Raw genomic sequence first — 24044 nt, forward strand, 5'->3', positions numbered from 1 at the left:
TTAATTTATATTAGGAACGTGGGGCGGGAGCGGCAGAAATGTGTATGTGGCGGGCGGGCGCGGGATTAAAAGAAGCAATTTTTTTGCGGAGCGGTAACGAGACAGAAACGCGGGAGCGTGGAAGAGTGGGTTTAAAAATCAGTCTCGCGCAGACCTCTATTATACATGATAAAAAAAAATGCAGGCTCTTCGAAACTGATTTATATAATAAAACGTAAGGGGTAATGTGGCAACAGTAGGGGCTAAATCGGTTACAAAAGCCTGGCCTACAAAAATGATGTCTGAACGAATTTCCTCTTATCTAATATAATTTAAAATGGTTTAAAAATATAAAATAATTTCTAAGCAAACTAAATATTTAATATTGAGCTTATAGCCCAAGTGCAAAAATACAAAATCAGTAATACGGCTATGCCCTGCACAATGCTTAAACCGAAATAGACCAAGTACAGTTTACAATGACTGTCCTCTAATATAATTAACAATGTTTAAGAATATAAAATACTTCCTGAACAAACGTTTTTTTTGTTTGTTTTTTTAAGCAAATAGCCTAAGTGTGAAAACACAAACAGCAATTTACTGGGCTGGCTTGCGCAGCGGAGAAACCGTGCAGCAGCCTCCTAGCCTGCTTACGCAGCGGATAAGCCGCGATTTGCTTTTTTTTATTTATTTTTTTTACCTCTTTTTTTAAAAACGAATATTCGAATATTCGCTTCGAATCAGTGCCGAATATCCGGAGCTCAAAAAACGCTATTCGGGCCAGCCCTATTTATGAGGTTCCTCATCATTCTATACAGCTATAACTGTAGCTTTCTAGAGCCTCCACCTGTAGGTGAAGAGTTGGATTGTGCAGTACTTAACTCCTTGCCCTTTGTTCAGTAAGGGTTAAAGTCATGGAAGTACGTAATTTAGCTTGGCACTGTGTCTGCTCCAGCAGCTGCTGCAGCGTATGGGATACAGAGTTAATTCCTGTGTTCCTAGTACGCAGTAAGCCATCTTCCTTCCTCCTTAAACTGCTTAAACACTTTTTTTTTTATTAATCAGAGAGTAAAGCGAGCCTTGATCTCAGGGAATGCTTGTTCTATACACCTGCCCTGCAGGCAGGACCGAAGATTTACACACCTATTATACGTCCGCACTAAATATCTGCATCAGTTCCTCGGCAACCAGGCCTGGAGCAGCTGCTAAAGGGGACAAAGGTGAGGTGCACAGCGCCTCAGAGATATCTGCTCTGTGCATCCAGCTCTCTCTCTCTCTGTAATGTTTTATGAGAGGCTGGATTCACGGCGAGCTGGAAGGTGAAGGATTACTCATTACAGTGCTGGGAATAGGATCAGTGTTTCCCCACACGTAGGCTATACTTGGGCACCCCCTGCCAAGTGTATTGCCAGCCACCCACCAGTGTGCATTTCACGGCTTTTTCTAACAATGTGAAGCTTCCGTTTCATCCAATTTTAGCACTTTTAAAAAAGATGGTTTTTATGTTCATATGAATCAACCAGGGTTTATAGAGAAGATGCAGATCAGTTTACAGTTGGATCTGTTACACTACGTTAAGGAACCAAGAGCTTAGCAATAAACTGCATTAAATTCAGACGCTGTTAAGACGCACAATCTACAAACACAACTCAAGATCAAATTAGACAATCTATACAAGGTGCCTATGACCGTATAAGACAATCTAACTATTAAGAAAAGAACATAAAAGAAATTTATATAAAAAAAAAGATACATATGTAGCCAAATATGTTTCCCTTATCGTGCTTATAAACATATAAAACATAAAATATAAAAAAGTGTATGCCATAAATAGCCAAATATGTGCTGAAGTGGCAGTAAAACCCCAAACAACCAACACTACGTTTAGGGGGGGGGGTCAGAGAGGTCATTTACACCTGCTATTATCAGTTTTATATCTGGATAGTATATAAAACTACATATCTGGGTTATGTTTACACTTAAAATGTTAAAACCTTTAAGTGCGATTTTTCACCTTTGAAGAAAAAGGAGTTTTTTTTGTTTTGTTTTTTTTTGGCTGAAAAATCGCACAAACACACACACATTTATTTAAATTTTATTCCTATTATTCCTGTTATTTTGATATTCTCTATTAATTATTGTGCATTTGTGTTGTTTAAATCTTTATCCTAATCCCATAGGTGTTTAAAAACATCTAAAATGGAAAAACAATGACTTATTTACTGCTATTTTTAAATTCCAGAATAATTAATCCAGTATTGCAGTGGTTCAGGGTTCAAGTTAATATCCCCACATATAAAAAGAACAGCCTCTTTTTAATTCATTCCCTTTGTACATTTTGTGTGTGATTTGATCAACTCAAAAAATCTCATACCACTGACAGTATAGGATGTACAATATAGACATAAATGTAATGTGAGATAATCCTGTTGGATATACCGATATCAAGGTGAAACAAGATAAAAGCGTAAGTTTAAAGTGTAAAGGATAAGAAGTATAGTTTGGTGTGTGGGTTTACTGTGGACCTCTACCTCACTCTGTTTTATTTTACCTCACTCTGCTTTCAGCCTGTTTTTCGTGGCTGTGATGCTCTTTGCTGCACATAAATGATGTAGTTTAAGTTTTAAAATTAAGTTTAAATATGTTATCACAGCTCTTTTAGTGTATTTACAATTTGAAAAATACGATAATATTGATAAAATACAATTTATCGTACAGCTCTCTCTCTTTTTCTCTGCCTCTCTCCATATACTGTATAAGTCATTTATTTATATATATTTAAGATTCTTAAAGGGGAAAGGAAACATCATATATTAAAAGTCGTTTGATGGTTATGTTGTAGTTAACTACAGATTTAATGGTGAAGCTTTGAAATGGTCAGAGAAGTTAACACTATCACTGTATAGTGGTTTCCGTTTCCCCCTCTAAATGTCTAAATATTGATGGTTTCTTTTATACCGACGAGTGCGACCATAAGGAAGTGCTGTGTTTTTAATGTCGTAAAGTCCTTTTATTTTATTTTATTTTTTAATTTTGTGAATGGCTTATTTGGATTTACTTCTTGGTCCCATTTGTTCTGATCTTTATCAGAAACCACAGTTTATTAAAATCCCACCAGAGCGGTTCTGAACGAGCTGCTTTTACTATGTGAATATGTGAATAAGCCGGGGCTGTGGATCTGGTTCTTGTAAAAATAAAATTGTCCCCTTGGCCTTTCTCAACCACATCCTGCCACAGCCGGTAAGAGCTCAGTCTGCAGGGCTTGCGATTCTTAAATAATGCCTGAAAAAGCTATTTCTGGAGTTTTTGCAGCGGATCTTTTTATGAGGAATGAAAAAGCTCAGCATGCTGTGTCTTATTTAGCTTCATACTCTTCAGTGGTTATGCAATAAGAGCTATAACTGCGACTCTAAATCCACCCCCCTCGTCCCCTCCTCTTCTTTGGTGCTTATTATAGCATATCCGTCGAAGTTGGCCACAACCTGTGTTGATTATTGTCAATGACTGTTGCGTTTCCTTTCCCTGCGTCTCGCTGTGCTGTCTCACTCATGCTCTGTTTGAGTGTGAACTTCATTTGAATGCAGTCAGAGTTCCTTGCCCTTGGTCTTCTGCCTGGATGTAGACTAACAGGAAACCAGTCTGTGCTGATTTAAACTGTTTGATGTTCTGAATTAAACAGTGTTTATTTTCTTTGACTGGATCTTATTTAATATTAATTAATCATTACTTACAAAAACATCTAATTACATTGTTTCAGTGAAGCTTAGTGGTGCTGTCAACATTTCATGTAGTTGATTATAGAATTGCAAGTACATATACCTAGTTTATACCCCAAACAATAGTGTTGTGTTTAGTGTATAGTGTATCGTGTTCCAAGTGGGTTCTTATGGTTTTGCCAGGTGGTTACTATGTAGTTGCTGTGGTGTAAAAGGTAGTTACTATGATGTTGCTAGGTAAGTGCTTATCGTGTTTACTGATAGAATGTTGCAAGGATGTTGCAACGGTGATTCAGTGAAGCTTAGTAGCGCTATCAGCATTTTATGTAGTTGATTATAGAATTGCAAGTACTAATACTCAGTTTATACCCTGAAATATATTGTTGCTGTGGTGTCCCAAGTGGTGGTTGTGGTTGTTTTGCCAGGTGGTTACTATGTAGTTACTGTGGTGTAACAGGTAGTTACTATGTTACAATGTTGCAAGGAGGTTGCAATGGTGATTCAGGTTGATGCCAAGTGATTGCTGTGGTACTCCATGCGGTTGATAAGGCATTGTTAGTATATTTTGTATAATGATTACATAAGAAGAGTGCACAAAATGTTATACCCCATTGAATTTTATGGGGAGAACAGAAAACAACAGAAAACATACAGAAAGAAAACATACAGGTGCATCTCCAAAAAAATTGACTGGAATATCATTGAGAAGTTACTTTATTTCAGTAATTCAGTTCAAAATGTTATATAGATGTATTGCACACAGAGTGATCTATTTTAAGCGTTTATTTCTTTTATTGTTGATGATTATGGATTACAGCCAATGTATCTGTTCTTCATAAAATGTAAATATTATATAGGACATATTGGTACTTTTGGCAGTGTGGGCTTTGTGCCAAATCCTGCTGGAAAATAAAATCCACAGGTCAGCGAAGTTTAACAGCAGAGGAAAGCATGAAGTGCTGTTGGACACAGTGGATCAACACCAGCAGATGACAGACATGTCTCTCCAAACCATCACTGATCAGTAAATTTAACATTTCATTTGTAAATCAAGGAACCAGGTTCTGGAGAAAGGGTGGAGAGACACACAGTCCAACTGTTTCCACAATCAGTGATTGTTTGTTTGTTATTAAGGCATTATATGTGGTGCCAACAGGTTAATGTTTAGTTTATCTTCTCTCAAGACAGTCCTATTATTTTGTCAGTACTTCTCTGTTGAGAGTAGACGAGCTGTGGGTGTACATTTGCAATCATTAGAAGTCTTGTCCACAAACATTTGGACCAATGTTAGCCAACATCCGGCCTAGTGATGATGATGCCCGTAGAGGTCTGAACCTCAAGTTTGTACCTCATTACCCAGAAGCTAGTTAAAGCTGTTGGCCTGAACTGAACGCTTTGTGTTCCCATCGTACGTAAGCAGCCAACACAGGCCTCCTGCCAAGAAGCGCTGCCAAGTCGGCTGCCACCAGCGGGCACGTCCCTGAGGATTGATCGCAGTGCAAGCGAAAGGTCACGCTAAACAGAATGCCGGGTTCTGGGACGGGAGGAGGAGGTGGAGGGGCGGGGCTGAGGAAATCTGCTAAGCCGTATCTGATGGCACACTGTGTGACATTTATTACTTAGTAAACGTAATTCCCAGGGCTGACCGGCGTGGCTCGGCCTGGCATTGTTTGACCAACTGAGAGATATGCCCTCCAATTAATGTTAATGACTATTTTTAGCAGTTTGCTTTTGTTGCAGTTCTTCATGGATCAGGTTTTCCTGCATTTGGTAATGTTGTTGCAGCAGCTTGAAGTTCATGAAGCCTCTGGGCTGTTGTAGATTAATAGTCCATAAATGGCTCTTAAGGCTCATTTATACTCATATATTAATTTGTGTTAAAAAAAAATGCTAACCCTGGCTAGCACTGCTGGAGCTGCATTAGCATTAGCTGCTAAGTGCACTGTTCAGAGGCAAGTATATAGGACTGTAGTCTGCTCGTTTACCATGTTAAAACAAGCTACATGAAGCAAAACTAGCTAATATCGCCCTGGTTTACGAGAACACTCAGGGTTCCACAGTGTAGCACTGTCAGGTGGCATTTACTACAGCTAGCCGCAGCCAATGGTAATGGTTATCCGCTTATGCTAATGCTGCTGCACCCAGCCTTAGTGCAAATCTGTAAATCAAAGGTTACTATAAATAAACGGTAAAAAGTGCTTAACTCACTAAAATAAACAATTTTCAGGAAAGGAATCTATGTAGATTAACATCAGCACTCGTTTGACTTTTTTTTTTTTTGTTTGTTTTTTTTAACAATTACAGTTTTGTTTCCTTAGCTTACCTTTACCCTTTACTAGTTACCCCACTACCACCCAAACTCCTTGTTCCCTGTTCCTTACTAGTGTTGCTTAATGTGCTTAGTAATGAGGTGCACCATATGTTTGAAAATGGACCAGAAAATAGACTTTTTATTGATGGTGCGCCTTATAATCCGGTGCGCCTTAAAGTGGGAAAGATATGGTAATATTAAATATAATCTAATATAAATAATAACTAAATAAAAGTACTTTATAGTATTTTGTGCTTTTGTACTCTGGCTCACCTTATTTTACCCTGACTTGTTCTTACAGGAGCGAAACGCAGAAAATGCCATCGAGGCCCTCAAAGAGTACGAGCCTGAGATGGGCAAAGTGTATCGGCAAGACAGGAAGAGCGTGCAGAGGATCAAAGCCAGAGACATCGTGCCCGGGGACATAGTAGAAGTTGCTGGTAAGTCTGCCTAATTTTAGACCCTTCTGATATTAAATTCCACTGCACTCAATTTACGTTTTACGCAGTCCATGGAAACAATGACCGGCTAAAGCAGCATCACCAGCTGCCACTGCACCACCCAGATGGTCTCCGTCAGGATTGTGAGGTGTTCGGTTACCTAGGGTTTAGTGTTGCACTGCCCCTGTCATTAGCCTGATCGCACAGCAGCACAGTGTGTATATATATATATATGTGTGTGTGTGAATGTTCAGAATAAAGGTGTCGTCATAAAACATGCCGAGACATGAGAGGAGGACTAATCAAAGGCCTGCGTCATCTCTGCTGCAGAAGAAACGTCTCACCCACGAGTCTGAGCTGTGTTTGTCAGGGCTGCTCGGCGCTGAGTGCAGTAATGAAAGCCTTTACCTCCTTGTTCCCTGGAAAGCCGAGCTAATGATGCAGGAAATAAGGAGCTGTGTCTGCTCGAGGCCTCTGTGCTGACGGGTTTTGCGTGGTTGAGGTTAGGCCTGTCACGTTAATTACACTGTCGACTTGTCGTACGATAAATAGACGTCACCTGAATCATTTATGTGGACCTGCATATTGTTAAATTGTGTTTCCTTGCACGTTTGATTACGTAAGAATGAACATCTCTTATGTTGTGCAATGATCAGTTGTGCAATGACCAATGCATCAAATACAGCACCATAACAGGTCAAAATTATTTAATGCAGTTAATTAAAAGCCACCAAGTTTGACCCCAACTTCCGCCATCCTCCACCCAAAACCGACTTAGCGCTTCCTTCCTTTCACTTTTCTTATGAATTAACCAAAAGAACGGTTCCTTTTTTTCGTGGTTTCATGTAGAATTATCCTCCGCTCCACTGATTTACCGCCTATTCTGTTCAGCTAAGTCTAAAACAATTGCCGTTTCTATCTAAAGCTGGCTGTTTTAACCACATGCATCCTGCTTTGCCTCTGGGGCAGTGTGGAGGTGTTTGCTTCAGTTGTGAGTAAACATTGTGAAATTCATCCTCGGGTGTATAGAAGCTAAGGAACGAAATATGATTCCCAGACAGCACTGCATACATTAAAGCTTTTGCTGTGTGCCTTAATGTTAAAAAAAATCTAAAAGAAATAGGCTTAAAGTACAAATATGAAGTGCAACATATGAACAAAAGTTTTGAAACATCTGCGCACCTCGTCCCAAATTAACTAACTTCCAGAACTTTAGGACGTAGCTCCATTATTCCATTAAATATTTTTCCAAACGAATGATTTGTACTGTATATACGTACATTTTGCTATTTAAAGGTTTATGTTTGAGTAAAATGAACATTGTTGTTTTATTCTATAAATTTCAGACAACATTTCTCCCAAATTCCACATAAAAATATTGTCATTTAGAGCATTTATTTACAGAAAATGAGAAATGGCTGAAATAACAAAACGATGCAGAGCTTTCAGACCTCAAATAATGCAAAGAAAACAAGTTCATATGTATTAAGTTTTAAGAGTTCAGAAATAATCAATATTTGGTGGAATAATCCTGGTTTTTAATCACAGTTTTAATTTAATGCATCTTGGCATCATGTTCTCCTCCACCAGTCTTACACACTGCTTTTGGATAACTTTATGCTGCTTTACTCCTGGTGTAAAAATTCAAGCAGTTTTTCAGAAAGAAACTCATAATTTTTGAAAACCAGCTGCAAGAATGGCTTTGTAGATACCTGTTTAAATTTAATTTTCCTGATTCTCGTGATCTTATCTTATTTTTCTCATGTTACCTTTTGCTTAGTAGGGTTTTTTTTTTTCCCCCGTTGTATAATTTTTGAGATTTATTTGTGTAGAGCCTAGTTTCTCTTTTCTGTTGATTGTTGGGTAGTTTTGACACCAGAAAAGACGAACTGCAGCCTTGAAGCCATTTTTGTTGTTTCCTTTTAATGAACAGTTCTCATCTTGGTTAGTGTCGGATGATTCTGATCGTTGTTCTCCAGCAGGCCATTAGGAACATGGGCCTGATACTGGCGGACACCTTCATCACTGGATGTTCTGGCTGCTGGGCCATTTTTAAACAGCTAGACTCTTAAACGCTGAGTGTGTGGGAGCCGTAACGCGCGGTGCAGCCCCTCCTTTTCCCCGGCTCGAGCCAGATGAGGCTTATTCACTGGGCCGTGTGTGCTGGAATTAGACTGGTACTAGTGCAGCGTTTATAGCGCAGGTGCTTCGTCACGGTGAGACGGAACAGGCCGTGCTGAGAGCGAGCCGTTCGATTAGGCGGGACTCAATCAGCAGGTTTGAAGGGTCTGAGATGATGATGATGATGATGATGATGATGATGATGATTCTGCTGCTGTGCTTATAACTAATGACTAATCTAGCCTTTCTAGTGTAGTGGATAAGTGCACGTGTTATGTAAGGCTAGATGAGCACTGCACAGGCATGCAGGGTCATGCAGAATGTAAAAATGCCCACGCGGTCCACAGACGTGGGAGGCTGAGGTGCTCAGCACTCATCCAGCAGCGTTTAAATGCTGAGAAGATGAAGCAGAGGAAGATACAGCCGCCTCAGGCTGGTCCTTTTTCAAGGCAAGACTCCACCCTCTTCATCAGGCTCCTCCAAACCTGATTGGTCACCATCCTCCTTAAGTCATCAGTGACTGCACGGTCACTGCAGAGTGAAAAAGAAAGAGGGTGCTTTATTTATTTATTTATTTATTTATTTATTTTCTCCCTGGGAACGAGAGAGACGAGGGAAGATTGGAGGCAGAATTTTGATTGGTTTTCTATCCCCCCTGCATGAGCTGCAAGAAACGGAGGGCTGGGATTAACCCACGCCGCTCCAGACGACTGGGATTGACGCAGAGGACGAGTGTGAAGAACAGAGCCGAATAGAAAAGATCAGGGAACAATACTGAGAATGCAGCAGGAGATGAATTTTAATTAGTCTTTTAGAGAGTGCTTTTGAGAGTTACTAGTGTGTGTACCAGTAGGGCTGGACGATATTACTAGAATTTATATCATAATATATATATACATATATTTTTGTATCATATGATAAAATTCAGATATTAATGCTGCCAGTGGTGCACGTGATTACACACTGACAGAACTGTGTGGTATGATTTTAAAAATACCACATTATTATAATACCATATTTAATCACATTTTTACAATACTACATTTGTCACATTTTGTCATCATGTCAAAACATTGTGTATCAGCAGTTGCTGATTCTAAAATGTGCATATGCATTCAATTATTAAGCATATCATCTTGTAAATTGACCTATTTGCAAAAGTAATATGTGTAATGTTTTTAAAATACAAGTTTTGGGAAAATCACTACAATGTGCTCAGTATCCTCATGCTATTAGCATAGCCGCCATTTAGCTATTTTTCAAGTTTTTGCCAATTGAATGCTAAAAACTCATTCCTGTTACTTTTGTTCCTGTTATTCAAAACATAAAGAGTAACAGGAGTGAGTGCCCGTAACAGGAGTGATTTATTTCATCATAAAGATAAATTATTTGAACATGCAGTCAACCACTTCTTTAAAATAAAGACTTTTTAGACAGAAAATCTTAGAAATTAGTGGACTTACTTTTTTTCAAACATGCTTTTTAAATGTCACATGAGATTTGGAACCATCTTCAGATTTGAAATCTTGTAAAAATTTGAGTAAAGCTGCCTGAGATTAAGTATGTGTGTCATTATATTCAGATTTTAAAATAAAGATTAAAAAAAAGTGTAACAGTCCACAGATTTTGTTCAATTTGTGCTGCACATTTTCCAGTCAATCAGTTTTTTTCACTCTATAACTGTGAAAAATAAGTGTGCAGCTTGGTTAGTGTACTTTACACATTGATAATATCCTCAAAATGCTTATTAAAGCTTATTGTTAATACAAACATTATAAAAATCTATAATTATACAATAAAAAAATAGTAATTTTGCCCTGTTTAATGTACTAGAATTTACCTCTCAGTATGTATTGATGACATTAGAAACTAGTAATTGTAATGTACGGAAAAAATAATGCATCAATCTGACCTCATCCTCTATCAGATCTTGTTTAAAATAGCTCACACTCACACTGAGATGTGATGTGGTTAGTATGTTATATCCGGTGTGGTGTTTGTGTGTGTCAGTGTTTTGAGTAATTTGTATAGGTTGATGGCCTACTTTTAGATAATCGTCTAACACTAGGTTTCCTCTAAGGGTGCAGTATGTGTATATATCGTAGTGTATATTAAACAGTATATATTAAAAAATTACCTTATCCTAGTGTCACACCAACTGTGCAAGTTATCTTTTGAGTGCAATATATTTCCAAAAAAGTTGTCAAAACCCCAGCTTTGATTAAGTAGCTAAAAGATGTCTGTGTCGACCATACATGTGGCTTTACATCCGATACATATAAAGCCACACTCCGCCTCTTTTTCTTTTATCCCCAGCTCTGATTAAGCAGCTATTTATGAGGTTAGTTATAAGTGGAGAGAATGCAATCTACCCACCCAAAGAGAGAGAGAGAGAGAGAGAGCATGGCCAAATGTGCTCTCTCTTGGACTCTGGCTGCTGATGGCAAGCACTGACAATGGTCTATTGCATCTGGCCCATGAGGTTGTTTGAACTATAATGAACAATAATGAAGGAAAACAAACATAAAATGCTTCTCTGGAGAGCTTTTGTTTACAATCCACCCCTGTCTCTCTCTCTCTCTCTCTTTTGCGCTCGGCGTGACTTTAGTTTTCGCTGTTCTTGTTTCTCTACCTTTTCTTGGGCTCCTCATCTCTTTTTAAGGGCATCTTATTTATTTTTTTCCCCGGCCATGTCCCATTTCACTAGCCGGGGAAGTGGTAGTGAACTGCTTTTGAATTCAACTGTTCTGCAATTGGGTTCAACAACCCGCTGGGCTGGAGAGCTACTAGTCCGTAGCACTGCATCCCATTACACTTTATTTTCCAAAAGAGATTTTGTTTTTATCTTTAATGTCTATATTCAAAGCTTAATTGTAACCATATTCTTAAGCCATGATTCAGTTCACAGTACTTATGTTTTAGAAGTAATACATACCAGTAAGTGGTGTGTTATATATACCCACATACTCCTCTAGTTCTCACAGAGCACAGGATTTCTCCAGGCGTTTCGTAGGTGTTGTGTGAGGCTGAGCTCCGAGGTCAGTGACCTGTCCTGCTGGGGTTTTTAAATCAGCCCTGATCTTGCAGTGTCCTTTCTTCTCATGCCTGGTGAGGTCTGCTCTCTGAGCTTATCCCCCCAGAGCTCCTGCGTCACTCTGCATAACTCTGCAGCCTGGCTGACAGGAAGGAGAGCAGCTCCTCTTCGCCTCCTCGCTCTCCCAATCACAATCAGTTTAGTTATACTGCACTGAATAGGTTAAACATGCAGGGAATTTATCTCCTGCTCGCTCTGTGGTTCTTTTATAATCAAGGGTATAAAGAGAGGTTATCCTGCTGTTTATGCTTCAGTTCTGGACCACAGAACCACATGTATATTTAGATGATGTACTGTATTCACCAATGTTTGGACTAGTGGCGTCAATCAATTACAAAAAAATAAATACTCAAATTAATCACAACAATAGTCTGAGATTAATTGTGATTAATCGACCCATTCTTAAGCTTTTATATGTTAAATGACTTAAGATTTCGATAATACACTTAAATGTAAATAATTGAATACATTTTAGACATGCAAAATATTAATAACTGTATAATTGTATTAACTATATTTTGTGATTAATTATGATTAGAACTAGGAATAAAAGTTTGAAATTAAATGCTGGTATTTCCCTGTGTTTTTAGGGGGGGAAACCAAAATAGTGTAGTCTGGCATGCCTGACAAATGGCCTACATTTTAAAATATATAAAATGTATATTTCTGTGTGTTTCAGTTTTGAAGCTTTTTTATTAGAATAATTAAAGTGTGTTAGTTATGAGATTTAATCCATCTTTTAGCATAAATAAAAATAAATCCAGATACTTTCTGACCTCAACAGTAGTATTGCTGTGTGTATATATAGCTATAATAAAACCACTTACATGTCACCAGGCTCTGTAAATTTGGTAGTATGATGATTTTTGTTAGTAGTTTTCAGATTAATGGTATGTGTTAATCCTTTGACAGCACCTCTCTCTCTCTCTCTCTCTCTCTGTGAGTAAGAAAAAGACTAGGTATACTAGAGATGTAATGATCTAAAAGCTTGGTGAGTCAATCTGGCTTTTAAGTCTGACGTTGAGATTCTTTTCAGTTTTATTTCTGATTATTCACTGAATACATTTAGCTTTTTATACAGAGCAGAATGTTCTGGGTTATTCTGACTCTTCAGAAAGGATGGAATCAGTGAAGCACAGTAATGCAGCAGCCTTTCATCCACCAGCTGTAGAAGCAGCAGCAGCAGCAGCTAATGGTATAAACGTCATAGCTCTGAAGAGTAGGAATAAGAAGCATCAGCATCATCATCCCTCCTGCTCTGAGAGAGAGAGAGAGAGAGAGAGAGAGAGAGGAGTGAGTCATAGCCTGTAGACCAGGCTGCAGCTTTTGTTTCCAGTTTGCTCTACAGCAGCATGACCTTGAAGTGTCTGTCTGACCCTCGCCCAGCCCACCCTCGGCGGCGGCGGCGCATTCTCTCAGAGCCTCCTGCTGAGCTGCACTTCTCCTCCACTGTTCTCTCCGTCTCTTCTGCACCTGCTCACTGCTGCCCTGTAACGCCGTGCCAGTCCTGGCTCGGGTTCCTCGCACCTGATCCACTGTTTGTCCTGGGCAGTGCCTCCCGTCAGCTGGCCAGCGGCTGCTGTTACTGCAGTAATTGCAGTTATTAAGCGTTTAGAGGTGTGTAGACTGTGATGAGATACACTGTGTGTGTGTATATGGTGTGTGTATATATAAGGTGTAGCTGATGGTTTCCAGCTTCCTCAATAAAACTCCCAGCATATCAGCACCTCTTACTTACCAAGGAATCTCCTTTCTTTAGTAGGTATCTAAAGACATATGGTCAGTAAGAGATTGGAGCATTCAAGGTAAACAAGTTAAGGATGGGTAGATAATGACATTTGTAAAGGTGGATGAGTCAGGAATCAACTGACAATGGGTTTCAGTGGTTTTCTTTTCTCTAGATTACACTCATACTCATAAATGCGTTTCCATTTAAAATCTCCTGTATTTGAAACTCAAATACCAAAGCCAAACTGCTCACCAAAAGCATTAAATAAAGCAGCTTTTGTTTTTCCGATATGGCCCTAAAATAATATCACTATTTTATGGTATTTTCACAATAATTATACTCTTCGTGATATGACAGAGCACTGAATAAAAAAAAAGTTATTTCAAGATTTTCAAGACTTGGTGGCAAGACCTGTAAAGCTAAGTTAAAGTTAAGTAAACAAAATACATTTAGCTGACTCAGACAAGTGAACAGGTGCTGGATGTTAATCTGCACAGGTTTCTCTCCTGAAAACTGTTTATTTGGGTGATAAAGCGCTTCTATTCACATACAGTTAGCTTAGATTTCCAGATTTCCACTATGGCTGGAGCATTAGCATTAGCGGCTAACCGCTAAACCGCTAACTGCTGCTTAACTGCCGCCCAACAGCGCTACACTGAGGAACCCTGAGTGTTCCTGTAAACCACGGCGATGTTAGCCAGCAGTTTGGCCCATGTAGCTTGTTACAAATACTTACCTCTGATCAGCCAAATGGTCAGCACGAATAGTGGGTAATGCTAATGCTGCTCCAGCAGTGCTAGCCAGGGTCAGAAGCAGGCTAGAGGCCGATAATACTCACCTCTGAACAACCAAATGCTAATACTACTGGAGAACTAAACTGAAACTCCTGTGTATAACGCTGTACTTCATTTTAGTGGCTTTACTGCTCCTTAATACCTGACTGGTAGAATTCATACATAAGGAGCACCAGATTATAAGGCGCACTGATGATTTTGGGGACAATTAAAGTATTTTAAGTGTGCCTTATAGTGCGAAAAATACAGTATGTATCATTTATTGTTCCTGGTAACCTTTATCTTCCTTCTAAATCGCACTGCAATCTGTCCATTTTTCCTTCTTAGGTGCACATATTTGAATTTCTTTGAGTGAACAAATACATTTTTGCACTTAGTCAGTATTAAATTGATATTCTCCAGTCTTTATCGCAGGGCTCTCTGTCTCCTGCTGTGCAAGTCTGACTCAGTGAAACGTTATCCGTAAAGGCTGGTGACAGGAGGGACGTTGGGGGGTGCTGACGAGCCCCGCTGACCCACAGGGCTGCTGTGTACACACTGGCACAGTGCTGATGCTCGCTGCAGAGGGATTATTGACCTTCAACAGGACACAAAAAAGCGCTGGAAACATTAGACGTCTGCCTTCAGCACCTGCTAACCGCTCCAGTGCTCTCAGTAATCCCTCAGAGTCTCAGAGAGAGAGAGAGAAACATGAGCGCCCTCTGTGCTCACAGAGCTTTCTTCACTCTTTCTTCATCCTTCAGCATCTTTTACCTGTTGGAAACGTCTAAATTAGTCTCTTTAGCTCCCCAGTTCTTCCCACGAGTTGGTCACTAGGGCACTCGGTTCATGGAGTTCAAGAAGGTCTGCACTAAAAATAGGGTACAGAAAATTCACGTTTCGGTTAACACCTCAGTATTAACCCCACGGTTCGGTACTTTTTTTGGTACAGTTGGTGGAAAAAATAGGATCTGAATCCTCTTTATAATCATGTTTAGTTTTTTGGGATTTCAGCATTTTATTAAATGCTGAAACCAGTTTTATCTCCTACTGTCATTATAAGAGGATCAATCTTTTTAGATCTTGTTGAAACAAACAAGCAATGAGCCTGATTGTGGCTCTTTATTAAGAACAAAAACAACAGCATTACTTTAACTGCTTAAACTATATTTGTATTAAACAGATATTTGTCCCTAAGCATATTACTTGATGCATTTGAGTGTTTGATCTCTTTTAAAGAAATATCAACATTAGATTGTTAAAATTAACTAATATTAGTGGTGTCAGTCATATAATTTTTTTTTTATGTTGGAATTTCTCTGTATTACTGTGAGGGGACAGTTATAATAGTGTAGTTGGGTTTGGTCTGCCAAACTGTGTTATTTTGTACTGTATTGTAATATTAGACAGAGCAAAAGCGAGAGAGAGAGAGAGAGAGAGAGAGAGAGAGAGAGTACAAGCGCCTAACCCTGCATTTACATTTGCAGTGATGTAGATGTAAGAGCTGCAATGATTAGTCAAATCTGAAATTTCAACACTGCCGGTTCTATTGACTAATCATTTATTTATAACGGAACCAGCGGTTCTCAACTGATCTCAGCCTGGGACCCACATTTCCTTATGGTTATTAAATCACGACACATAGAATACAAACCATTTTTTTTCCTTGTTTGTTTTTTGGAAAAATAGCCTTTAAAAGCCGATTTAAACATGCTGCATACGAATGCAAAGTGAAATTGAGAGTTTTTTTTTTTTTTTTTCAAGAAAATGAGGAGGAACATGACAACCGCGTGTATAAAAATCTTATATAATATATAATGTATATAAAAGTATATAAAATATATAAAGTCTGGAGTGACAGTAGACAGAGTTTCTCTAATGTCATGCTCACTGTTCAACCTGTTTCTCTGCTTTGGCTTGAGCTGTACCAAAAATAAATGAGCATTAAATCATTATTATAAGTTTTTTAATTTATTTTTATTTTTTTTTTAAAGCTGTCTGCGACCCACCCAGAATGTTTCCCATTAGTTTGCTGCACAAAGTAATCCAGATCTTTATTAAATCAAGATTATTGAACATTTTAATGTCTGTCATCGGCTCTGGGCTGTTTATAAGAAAAACTGAAATGAAATGGAAACACATCAGCTCTTTATTTTTGTCCCTTAATCATTAAAAAAGTGATGGCATGACCCTGCCACAGGCCCGTGGCCTAAACCACTGGAGGCAGTGAGAGAACACACAGAAAGGATGTGATGCATCAATCGAGCTGCGTTTGAGAAGATGAATAACTAATATAGCAGATGTCTGATCTATCATTCATCCTATTCTTATGGGAGGGATCATCTGCACGGTTTCCTCTCTCGCTGTTCTCCTCGGACGCCGCTCCGGTCCCTCCGGCTCTGACCCGGTCCGACCCGGAGGACGAGGTGTCCGGGTGACGGCGAGCGCATCCGCTGCTGCTGCAGCAGCCGCTAAATTATCGTGTGCTTGTGAACTTCTTTTTCAGCGAGTCCCTGAGAGAAATAGAAATTCACAATTATGTACAAACTGTCCAGTGAGCTCAGCTGCAGCTCTGTCCCGCCCTCACATCCCTGTGGGATGATTTCCAAAAACAGGCCTTTATAAAAAAAAAAAAGTGTTTCATAAATACAGAAAAGTACAAATTGAACCCTTTATCCTTTAGTTTGTTTGTTTTAATTTGATTTGAGGCAAATACACGTAGCCTTTAATTCCTATATTCCTTAGAAGCTCTCAGTCTTGATGTTTGTTTATAGAGTTTAAAGTATTTGATATTCTTCTCAGACTGTTCAGATCAGTCCTTGATGTCCTGTTAAAAAAATATTCAAGTCTTTTACTGAGAATGTAGGAGGAAAAAAGTATTGATAAAAGTACAGTACATTAAATATCGTCCAAGTTAGCACCATGCGAATGACGTGTCGTGGTAGCGTTTAGTGGTGGGCGATATGGCCCTAAAATAATATCACGATATTTCATGGTGTTTTCGCGATAACTATACTTTTGACGATATGACAAACACTGAATTAAAATAATAATAAATATTTTAAGAATAAAAATCACATTTTATTATTGCATATGATGTGATACCCCTAACCCCTAACTGAGATATTAAAAAAATACAATTATTTTATTATATTTGTAACAGAAGTCAATGATCCAGAATGTCATAATACTAATAATAATTCTCCAAATATCTCCATATATCCAGGATTAAAGTAAAATAAAGGATACTGGACAGATATAATCTGTCTCTAGTAGATATATACTGGGAAATGAAAACTGTGAAATTTTCTTTTGCTAAAAACAGCATAAAAATAGTGCCCTGATGTGATTTTTAGTAATTAGGGGTGGCTGATATGGTTAACGCTTGACAGCCCTATTAAATATATACAACATATCTAAAATATAATTCCAACTTATTTACCTTAATTTGATACGTAAACACAATTAATAAAATATTGTGGTCAGTAAAAAAATATATATATTCATTTCTTGTACTTTAAGCTAATAATGTAATTGTTGTAAATAACCTAATAGCAATAATAGCATAATTTCCTCGTAGTACATGTCTGACAGTTGTTCCAATATATTTCTGTTCTAAAGGAAGTTGTAGTTGTAGTTTATGTAGTTTATGTAGTTTAAGTTCCTGTTTACTCTGCTCATCCTCCTGCTGGAATGCGGTTGTGTGTTGGTTTAAGGTACAAACCGTCAGTTACCAGCAAACTTTACTCACAGACTCTCAGAATCCGTTAACTAAAGTAAATAGTGGCTGGGTGGGAGGCTGAGCTAACAGCCTCAGGTGATTAGATGTAGATGATAAGAGAGAAGACCCTCGCCCTGCTTTCTTTATTGTTTGTATTACAACACACTTTGTTCAACACGTGAGTTTGGGTGGGGCGTTTACTCAAAAGGAACTTAAACCAACCAAAAAAGATATTTATAAAAGATATATATAGGTTTATGTACAAGTATTTTGTATATACAGTATGGTAAATTGCATTTGTAAAAAAACTATATATCAGGGTGCTGTTAAATATACATAATTTTTTTCATATTTATACATTTATTTTTAACTTTTATTTTTTAGTACAATTGCAGAAAACAATATGAAATTTTACGCTTAGATTCCTTCAAGTTTGCCAGCTAAAAGATAAATAATTAATATTTAAAAAAAAAGAAAAATATATTAATTTGGGCAAAATTATTTTATAAAATCATGTTTTTTTTGTTTGTTTTTTTCCCGATAAAATATAAAAAATTTTTTTAGGAAAAACCTGAAAACAACATGGAAAAAATCTTGAACTGCAAATTAACTGACCAAACTGTTCAAGAAAAATGGCATAGCTGTTACTTAATAAAATAATCACTCATTAATCTTAATCAAGGTAATATTTTGCATCATATTATTGATTTTAAGCCCTATTGTAACAGAACTCTTAACGAAAGAACAGCTTAAACTTTTAAAGTTACTGATTAATTTACTGAAATGATCTACCATGTTCAATATACCATATATGACCATATTCCCATAAAATGTGCTGCTATAAATTGTAGGGAAGCTCATTAATTGGAGCACTCGCGCTACCAATCTCTTTGAAACACGTTTCATACCTCCTGTTAGTTCCGATATGAAATAAAACCTGATTTTAGATAAGTGTTTCAAGGAGATCTATTCTTATAGAGTTGTGCTCTCCTCGTCTACCTAAAGTAGGTTACCCTACTATCTGACCTTTTTCTAAGTCGAGCTATATATTGGGTGCGTGTTCCACATTTCGTTGCTGTGGTTTAGGGGGCGTTTAGATGTCTGTGTATTTTTATAATCTGGATCATTAGGAAAGGCCTCTGGATCATTGGCAGCTGTGCTGAACAATTGTTACGGTCAGAGTTTTAGTTGTGCATGTGATGAAATGTTCATTATTTTTTTTTCTGACACTTCAACAGAATGGTATTTCAAATGGTTCAGTTACGCCAATAAAATCGAAAGTAGATCAGTTGGGGCGCAAGAATTTACAAAGATCAAGATTAGGCTACCGATACATGTTATATACTCAGAATGACTGAGATTAGTACTTAAAGGTGCATCAAAAAAATTTTTAAATATCATTCAAAAGTTACTTTTATAGTAATTCAGTTAACAAAAAAGGTGAAACTCATATATTATACAGATGTATTAAAAACACAAAGTGATCTATTTTAAGCGTTTATTTTTGGTGTTGGCAGTGTGCCAAGTCCTGCTGGAAAATGAAATCCGCATCTCCATAAAAGGAGAATTAGTGTATTGAACATTATGCTGGTTCTGTATCTGTTTTGTAATTAATTACATGTCCATTATATTTGATATATCCACTCTCCGTTATATTTTTTGTATATTAGACTTATTTTGTTTATTCTTTTTTTCCCCTCTGTTTCTATTGTGTATACGTACTTTCCTTTTGTGTAAAGATACTGTTGTAATCTTTATCGATCTCTTTGGAAGGGAAATCTCTCTCTTTATCTCTCTTTCTTTCTTTCTATCCAGCCTCCACTTCCGATCATTTTTGATCATGATCGGTGTAATTGTAATAATTAAAATAACTAATGTAGAATCTAAAAATGGAAATAATGACATTTATAACACAACTAATCAATAATTATAATAGTGACAGACCTATAAATATGTTCAAAAAGACTTAAGACTTTCCAAAAAAAAAAAAAAGTTTTACATGTCTGTACAGTGATTGGTCAAAAAGAAGCACAAACGTGTTAATAGCTGGTGCATTTCCAGGTTAGGTGGGGAAAAACACACAGTTCTCGAAAAAAAAAAGAATGTGTTCCGATTATGAAAGTTCAGAACATTGGTGTTTCCACTCTGTCCAGAAGGATGTGCTGATATCATACCGTGTAAACTCTTGTGTACTCAATCACCATATCAACATATTTCTTCCATTTTTGGACAGCGTTTCTTTTTTGGGGGTAATTCTAGCCCTCCGGCTACCCCTGCTCTCCGTGCACAGGGTCAGGGAGGCTAATCTGCAGACTAGGCGATGTGTCCAGAGCTTCATGTTCTGGATGACCAGATCCTCTCCTTTCCGCATGTGGATTCTCTGTGGAATCCGTGAGCGGGATCCGGGCCAGATCCAGCCGGAACGTTTGTCCTGGCCCGGAGCAGAAACAGAAAAAAGCCAGCTGTCGTCACGCAGGCCTTCTTCACATAAACCCAACATTTACACGTTTGAAGTGGACGCTTCAAGCGAACGCTCTCCCATGAGACTCATAAATGTCAGGAGATGTGGAGAGCTCATGTATCTGCTTCCTCATTGATTCTAAGATTTGTTTGGGGAAGGATTAGCTGTTTACATTTGCGTTTTTTCTACAGCAATTACTAAGCCCACCCTTCACCCCCAAGTTAATGGAAAGAATGATACACACTCTATTTTTAGTGCTCGCCAGAAAGCACTGGAACTTTTTTTTTTTTTTTTTTTTTTTTTTTTTGAGGATTGCGATAGGTCTTGTTCTTCTGCAAATATAATGTGATTCCAGAGGTTTGCGCACGTATATGTTTGTAAAAAGATCAGATTCCTGCTGAAAAATCCAGGTCAAGTCTGACGTTTGCTAGTAGCTGGTTTCAGATGGTCTTTGGTGGTCAAGGAAGTTGAAAAGCTGTTCAAAATTTTAGCAAATGTATTCCCTGTGCTAGTGGCTGGGAGACTAATTCCATTAATATACTGTTTTAATGTGATTTTCAGAATGATAAAGATGCAAAGATGTACAATTTTTGATTATAGAAGCTTCCAGAGGGATTCTCAGTAGATGTTCATTGCACAGTTGCTTCCGTCAGAAAACTGTAAAGAACTTTTTCTCATATTTTCATATTTTGCAATCTATAATAAATATAAGAAGGTTTATATTATGTTTGAACCGTATTTAACATAAAAGCTGCATGTAAGATTACAGAGGGCTGCTTACTATTGTGGGGAAAAAAAGTTTATTTTTGTTAAATGTGAAGGAAACAATAGCGCACAAAACAAAAGCGCAGCAACTCGGTTCTGATGCATCAGCTCACAGACGCAGCCTTGTGCTGATCCACATCACCCTAGGAGTGATGAGGGGAAAGAAAGAGCGCCATCTACTGTACTGTATCCACCCAGAGAGAGCAAGGCCAATTGTGTGCTCTCTCAGGGCTCTGGTAGCTGATGGCAAGCTGCATGGCCTGGATTTGAACAAGCAGTCTCCTGCTCATAGTGCCAGCGCTTTAGACCGCAGGACCACCGGGAGCCCCATGTTGCTATTTTTAAGCTTGATTTATAAGGCCCTACTGCAGGAGCTGGAAGACCCAGAACATGTTTGATAGCTGCTTGATGTTCGAGTGCTTGAGTGTGAGATTCCTGGTGACGTTTTGTTCCCGTGTTTGTAGTGCTTTTGGAGTAGCTGTTAAGCCTGTAATGGCGTCTAGATAATCATGAAAATTCATGTCTGGAGACAAAGAGACCCGAAGGCTACAGCTGTGGCATTTTGGAAGCTTGGACCTTTACTGCTTGCGCAATGAAAGTGCCTCAGGCACGCACCGCCCGGAAAGCCTCGAATGAACATGGCACCGTTCTTTGTGCCATAGTGCAACGTATTTAATTGTATTATATTATATTTTGGTACTCAGAATTATTAGTTAAAACTCTCCTATAAACACTGTGAAACTGCAGTTCCCCTCCCTGTGTAATGTGCTTATCTCTAACAGCACGCTTTCTGTTTCCTTTCTAGTGGGTGACAAAGTTCCTGCAGATATCCGGCTGACGTCCATCAAATCCACAACGCTAAGAGTGGACCAGTCCATTCTGACAGGTGAGATAATAAAACCATAATTTAAAATGCATCATTCTGTTGAGTCTACACGGATTACTTGGATAATCTGTGTACATATAGGGAGTGAATTTTGTAATCACATGGGATCCAGCAATTTATCACATTTACGATACTGTGATTCTGCTATATTCAATATATCGTAAGAAAATTCTCTACAATGCTTCAGTATTCGTGTTACTGATGATGATGATAAAATAATGGATTTATTGGTGTCAGTTTCACAAACATTTGTTGGTTAACAACCAATATTCTTCACTGCAGGTTTACCCTATTTATTTGATTATAGCGCCACCATGTCAAATAATTAAGCAGTAACTCTAGTAAGTGTAGTGGTTATTTCCTAAAACCACTATGGTGGCTGGGCAAAAATGTCTGGCTCTCCAAACTTCGCAAAAATCCAATGGTCCACAGAAAGTTGTTGTCCAAATGAAATAAATAATTTATTGCAAATAATAAACAAAATGTTTTCAGTAACTTTAAATGGAAATAAAGAATAGGATTGCAATGATAAACCAAGAATTAACTGAAACAAAAAAGATTCTTTTCAAGTTCTGTGGCAGCATGGACTTCAGGACTTCAGGAAGTGAGGTCAAAGACTGTGTCTTCCTGCTCTGGCCACGCCCTCCAGGTAGCAGCACCTGCCCTTATTGACAAAGGCCAAACCATAGCAGCCACTAGATGGAGTGAACTCAGAACAATACACAAAAAATAATGAGAAAAACACAAACCTAAAAATAACAGTTTTGGCTTCTACATTAAGTCATATTGTTTTAGTAATTCAAAACAGTTTAAAGTGCCTGTTTCAATAGAAATGTATCGGTACAATTGAAACAATACAATTTATTGCAATGTCAATATTCATTTTAAAACCAAAGATTTTGAGCTGTTATATGCCCAGTTAGCAATTTACATCTATCCTCTAATCAGAGATTGCATTAAGTGGGTTAAATCTACATGGTTTCATATTTGTGTCTGTGTTTCTCTCAGAATTATCAACTTATATATTTTTATTAACTGAAGATGGAAGGTTTATTTAGCTATGTATTAATTTCTGCCTGTTTTCAGACCAAATATCTCACTGCCTGTTTATACCCTCCAGACACGTGTATGTTAATATAAAGGGGTGTCCACATATATTTGGACATTGTGTACATATAGTAAGTTTATTACCATTATCATGTGGCCAACTTTTTTATGTTCAAATTGCTGCAAACTAAAATAATAAGACACTAGCATTAGCTTAGCATAAACACTGCACAGGATCATATGGCCAGTTTCTTTACTAGTCAGATCAGCAGTCACGTCTTTTGCAGTCATTTACTCTGTGTGTGTGTGTTATAGGTGTTCTGTGAGTATAAGTAAATAAATGCTTTAATGCATAAACTGCAGTGAAATTTAAACAGAGAGAATGCCCTTTTCCCCTCTTTCCCATCGTATATCCATACACACCACCGTAATGTGAGCTCAGGAGTCTGGGAGCTCAGAAAAGCAGAGAAATGAGAGACAGAGAGAGAGACAGAGAGAGAGACAGAGAGAGAGGGAGGAAGTGCGGCTGTAGGACCTGCAACTTGTTTCACTGCCTTAATTGGTAACAGATGAAGTTGAAGTCTGAGTGGTTTTAGCCTCTCCATCCTCGGCTGTTTTCTGTTCTAATATAGAACTGATCATTCAGACAATTACTGATTATTATACAATTCTGCTTTCTCTCTTCTCCTCCGAGTCAAAAAGCTTCAGTGTAGATCTGTCACAATTACCAATTTTATACAGTGAATTGCCCTAGAAATAATTTGTTAATTAATAAACTATTTTGTCATTTAAAGACAATTTTCAGTACTGATATAAAAATGATAATCGCAACATACAGATACATCTTCTAAAGAGCAATATATTTTTAAAATATTGGAGTATGAACATTATTATTATTAATAGGAAAGTGTTTATACAAAACCAAACAAATTTGATTTTCATTTATTTTGCCATTTATTTATTTATTTATTTATTTATTTACATTTGCACAATGAAGTAAC

At 37.9% G+C, this 24044-nt stretch overlaps 1 protein-coding gene across 3 annotated transcripts in view; it reads left to right on the forward strand.

Moving 5' to 3' along the window:
* atp2a2b (ATPase sarcoplasmic/endoplasmic reticulum Ca2+ transporting 2b) overlaps nt 1-24044 on the forward strand; it is a 57073-nt gene that overhangs the window by 11486 nt on the left and 21543 nt on the right. For all 3 annotated transcript variants that reach the window (XM_022676629.2, XM_022676628.2, XM_022676627.2), the window contains exons 5-6: nt 6308-6446; nt 21916-21996. In XM_022676629.2, coding sequence (XP_022532350.2) covers nt 6308-6446; nt 21916-21996 — 220 coding nt within the window. The remainder of the gene's footprint in view (nt 1-6307; nt 6447-21915; nt 21997-24044) is intronic.

Source organism: Astyanax mexicanus, chromosome 17 (genome assembly GCF_023375975.1).
Source record: "Astyanax mexicanus isolate ESR-SI-001 chromosome 17, AstMex3_surface, whole genome shotgun sequence".
NCBI lineage: Eukaryota > Metazoa > Chordata > Actinopteri > Characiformes > Acestrorhamphidae > Astyanax > Astyanax mexicanus.